The 4,999-nt window shown below is 32.4% G+C and overlaps 2 protein-coding genes across 2 annotated transcripts in view; one reads left to right on the top strand and one right to left on the bottom strand.

Moving 5' to 3' along the window:
• LOC122630662 (DNA ligase 3) overlaps positions 1-4,999 on the bottom strand; it is a 36,291-nt gene that overhangs the window by 20,370 nt on the left and 10,922 nt on the right. The window contains exons 2-3 of the mRNA XM_043815424.1: positions 2,483-2,798; positions 943-1,302 (exon numbers count right to left, since the gene is read on the bottom strand). Coding sequence (XP_043671359.1) covers positions 943-1,302; positions 2,483-2,795 — 673 coding nt within the window. The 5' untranslated portion in view covers positions 2,796-2,798. The remainder of the gene's footprint in view (positions 1-942; positions 1,303-2,482; positions 2,799-4,999) is intronic.
• Positions 1-4,999, top strand: part of LOC122630672 — a 51,861-nt gene that overhangs the window by 39,035 nt on the left and 7,827 nt on the right. The gene's annotated exons all lie outside the window — the stretch shown is intronic.

Genomic DNA, 4,999 nt, shown 5'->3' with positions numbered 1-4,999 from the left:
CTTTCTACGAACTATAGAAAATAAATGAATGAGAAGAAAAAAAGGAAAAGAAAACTAAATGGAAGACGGAGAAGGACAGTTTGTTAATAGAGAAAGAGAAAGAGAGACAGAGAGAAACAGATAGACGGACAGTAGGAGAAAGAGAGAGAGAGAGAGAGAGAGAGAGAGAGAGAGAGAGAGAAGAATCTACGAGTATGTTTACGCGGCCAATGTAAAGTCGATAGCTTCATTGATAGCTTCATTCCCTCCCTCTCCCCCTTCCCACCATCCCTTCTTCTTTCCACCATATCTCACGTTTCACACTTTTCTCTCATATTTCTCAATTGACTTCTCTTAGACGATGACGCATCATTGAATAGAGAGAGAAAGAGAAAGAGAGAGAAAAAGTATTGATAGAAAATGGCCGACATCATCGAACGAAAATGGTTGGACGAAAAGAGCGGGAAATTTCGAAATAATATTAAATAGAAATCTCTCTAGTTTTTCGATCGTAAGTGCGTTTCGATTTGAGCGAATATTTTTTTTTTTTTTTTGTAATATAAAGAAATAAAAGAAAAAAGGAATGAAAGAAGGAAAGATAAAAAAGAAACGATGGTCGCGCGTATTTTCTAAGAAAAATTAATTAATTAATCGAGCACGATCCGTCTCTCTTTCTCATTTCTCGACGTCACACTTGTGAAAACCGGTCGGTAGGTCGGTCGGTAATTAATTATTCCAGCGCGAAGACAAATGGCGATCCCAAAGCATCTTTCATTTACTTTCTGTTTTTTTTTTTTCTTTTCTTTTTCTTTTCTTTTTGTCGTTTTTCCCTTTGTATAGCTTTCCCTTTTTGTAAAGGAACGAAATATATGATCGTTCTCTCGCCCAAATTTTTTTTTCTTTTTTGTTTATTTTTTATTTTTACAAGGATAAAAAAATATATATATATATATATATACTTACCACCGGACGATCCATGAATGAACATATTCCTAAGGATCGCCGTTTTCTCCTTGTAAGCGTCGACCTCCGCTACATTCGCACAAATACGTCGAAATTCGCGAAATAGATCGTCCTTTGTTGGTATCTTTAACTTGGAGGCCATTTTAGATTCCACGAGATTAACCGTCTTGGGATCGTCTGAATAATTCTTAGAATTCTCCGGAGATCCCATTAATTTTTTCGATATTTTCTTTCTCATCGGTGATTTCGTCTCGTTATCGATTTTATCCTCCAATTTATTCGGCGTTGTTGTTGATTGACCATCCGAAGAATTTCCTTTCCTTTTTAATGGTGTTTTCGTTTTCGGTGATTTGTAAGAATCTACGAAAAAAAAAATAAGTAAAAAAAAAAAAAATAGCAATATGAGCGAAACGATAAATTTCTTTTCTTTTTCTTCCAATTAAATCAAAAACGCACGAAATGTAAAAATAAAAATGAAATATTGTTATATTGATAAAAAAAAAAAAAAAAGAAGAAAAAAGAAAAAGAAAGACGAAAGGAGAGAAAGAGAGAGAAAAAGCGAGAGAGAGAGAGAGAGAGAGAGAGAGAGGCAGAGGCAGAAAGAGAAAAAAGAATGAAGGACAGTATCGATAGTCTTTAAATTTATGGACCTTCGAACAAATACGGTTAATCGTTTGAAATAATAGTGCATTATTATTTTTCATGCATACACCGTGAGCAGTGGTATAATCTGCGAACTGGATACAAAAATGGCAGTAGTCAGCCGTATAAATCACTCGTCAATCTTCTCTCTCTCTCTTTTTCTCTCGTTCCAGTGCATTCAACAAAGCCGATAGAAAAGACAGCAGTTGCCGTGGATACGAACATATGTCTCTATAAAGAAAATTGATAGTCATAATTTGTAGTATCCTGATTTAATTATGTCAATTAACACACTCGCTTTATCGGTATTTATCGATAGTTGAGTAAATAATAATAGGAAAATGTGATCGGAAGTTTTATATGCATCGAGGAGATTCTCTCTCTCTCTCTCTCTCTCTCTCTCTCTCTCTCGCTCTCTTTCTCTCTCTCTTTCTCTTCGAACGATACCAATTTTTAACTTAAATAAACTTCATTTCTTTCGGTTTCTCTTTTTTTATTTCTTCTTCTTTTTTTTTACGAAGTAATCTCTCACCAATATCGCGAAGATGATGACACGATGATGATTACGTCATAATCAATTTTAAACATAGTCAAATATAACGATGATGTTTCCATTAAATGATACGACGATATCTTCGATATATTTTTACGAAAATAAAATAAGAAAAATTTAATAAAAATTAGTAGCAATAATATTTATAATAATAAAAAGAATAAAATAATAATAATAATAAGGGGCACGTCCGATACGAACTTAATCGAAGTTCAAGGATAAAGTTGAAGAGTGAGGAATAAAATAATTTGAAACAATTCATGGAAAATTTGTTTCCGGGCATCGAGATCACTCGATGGTTCATTAAAGCAAAAAAGAAAAGAAATCAAAGATAAAATATCTTACAGGATTGTTCAAACTCTTGAAGCTTCTCAAGGACAATCTTTTTGTCCTCTTCCTGAAGATTATCCCATCCACTAATGTCCACCTCAGGATCTTCGATTCTCTTAGTCGTAGCTCTCTGTTTCGCGAATAACTCGAAAATGCAAGACACATGATGCCATGCCTTCATTTTCGAACCCTCCGAAAAAGGATTCGAAACTAATTTCGCGATCCTTATTGTATCCTTCTCGATAGGACATTTACATTTTTTGCATTTCGCACGGCCGGACTTTGCTCGTTCGATTGCGAACGGTTTTCCATCTTCCTCGTCCTCCATGATCTAGAAAGAAAAAACAAAATATAAAAAAAATAAAAAATAAAAAAGAAGAAACATATAAACAATATGTAACGCGTGTTTAAAAAAATTATATATATATATATAATACATATAAGAGTAGCACTCGAAAGCATTATAATAAAAAGATATGTATGCATGTGTATGCATGTATGTACATATGTAAATATGTACGCATTTATAAAAAAAAAAAGAACAAATGATACGAAGTATAATATGATCTATACCTAAATGGAAAAATATTTAATCGTCGAATTATCTACCCTGTAATTCGTTATAAATGAAATTATTCTTGTCTCTTACGTAATTAATTTCAACTCGTAAAATTGCGATTGGTGCTCCCAAATGAGATTGCAATTTCTCTCTCTCTCTCTCTCTCTCTCTCTCTCTCTCTCTCTCTCTCTCTCTCTCTCTCTCTCTCTCTCTCTGTGTGTGTGTGTGTGTATGTGTATATGTTTAAATGTATTCTCGATTACATCCGGCGTAATCATGATATACAGATTAGAAACGATTCGTTACGCCCTCGTATAATATCCGTTTGGATAAATCGAATGCTCAACGTTAAACTCCTCAATGATAACTTCAATCATACTTAGTTTATAGTGTTGTAATAATAGAAAAAGTAAAAATATGAATTACGTAACGCTGAAGTTTAAACCGTTAAACCGTTAAGTTGCAGAGAGATTCAATAAGGTTTCCCTTTCGTCCTATTTGTTCAAATATCACCACGGATCAATAAGCAACCACCGTCATCTCAAGTAACACGTCGATATTTTAAAGTCACGTGGATCTAAATATTAACGCTAGCGATATGATATTATCCTTTTTCCTCTTTTTATTTCTTTTTCTTTTTTCTTTGAACAAATTAATTAACAGTAAAAATTAATATCGACTTCCAATTGAATTTGTTATTTGTGACAAAGAATAAAAGGAAAGAACTTTATATATATATATATATATATATATATATATATATATATACATATATATATATATACATTATCGAGAACATTATAGTACGTAATCCAGAGTTTGAGTATATAGATCGGCCATTTTACCGGGCGTGTAACATACCTCGAAAATTGAAAACAAGAAGAGAAAAGAAAAAAAAGGAACAAACGACGATGATAAAATAAACCGTAAAGTTCTCTCTTCCTCTCTCTCTCTCTCTATAAAACGAGGGGTTCTTATCATCAATTAATGCGCTGATTGGCTGGCTTAATGGCAATGAAACATTGACAAACAATGGCAGACATATTGCTAATTTTATGCATTACGTTACTTCGAAACCATTCTTAATATTGCGTACCAATATTTTTCTTCTTCTTTTTTTCTTTTCTTTCTTTAATTTCACACACACACATACACACACACACACACACACACACACAATTCGTAAAAAGATTAACAATTATTTCTTCGAGGAAAAAAGAAAAGAAAAAGAAAAGAAAAAAGAAAGAAAGAAGAAGACCCAGAAAGGAATAATTAAAATTTCAAATCAATTAAAAATTTCATAATATATTAACTCCTCGCGTCAAAATCTTCACAATTAATTTTTTACGTGTTCAGTGAAAATCACGTGACAAACCGTGTGACGCGTTTTCGAATTCTTAATTATACCGTTGAAATGACAGATAGCCATTCGACCGGGTGAACTCCAAGAATTATTTATTGTTGCCGTTCTCGAATTTCTTCCTTCTTCTGATTCCTACGAATACCACCTCAACGATGATAGCAGTAGAAACCGTAGCAACACAGCAGAAGTAATAGCAATATTTCTTTATTCAAAGAAATATTTTATAACACGAAAAATAAGTCAGTATCTTCATCGGATAGGTCGTGACGAAAAGTAGAGACGAACTGATAGAACTGACAGTCAATCATAACTCGGTTTACAAAGATATATTATTATTGTAAACAGACGTATTGTACAAACGTTAAGTCGTATATAAATAAGATTTAGTAAACCTTATTTGTTCATTGAAAATGAAAAAAAAAAAAAAAAATACTTTCAACATTCGATATAGTTTAGTAACACGTTGTTGTAATATTTTCATATTAATGTTATATGTATTATTTGTTTCTAACTTGAAACTCGTTTATAATAATAATGCACACTTCTGTTGATTGATTTCTGTTGATTGACTTATAGATCAGCCTATGTACGTATATATATGTACGCGTGT

Source organism: Vespula pensylvanica, chromosome 7, assembly GCF_014466175.1.
Source record: "Vespula pensylvanica isolate Volc-1 chromosome 7, ASM1446617v1, whole genome shotgun sequence".
Classification (NCBI taxonomy): Eukaryota; Metazoa; Arthropoda; class Insecta; order Hymenoptera; family Vespidae; genus Vespula; species Vespula pensylvanica.
The sequence above is the reverse complement of the archived record's forward strand: the minus strand, read 5'-3'. Positions and strand labels throughout refer to the sequence as shown.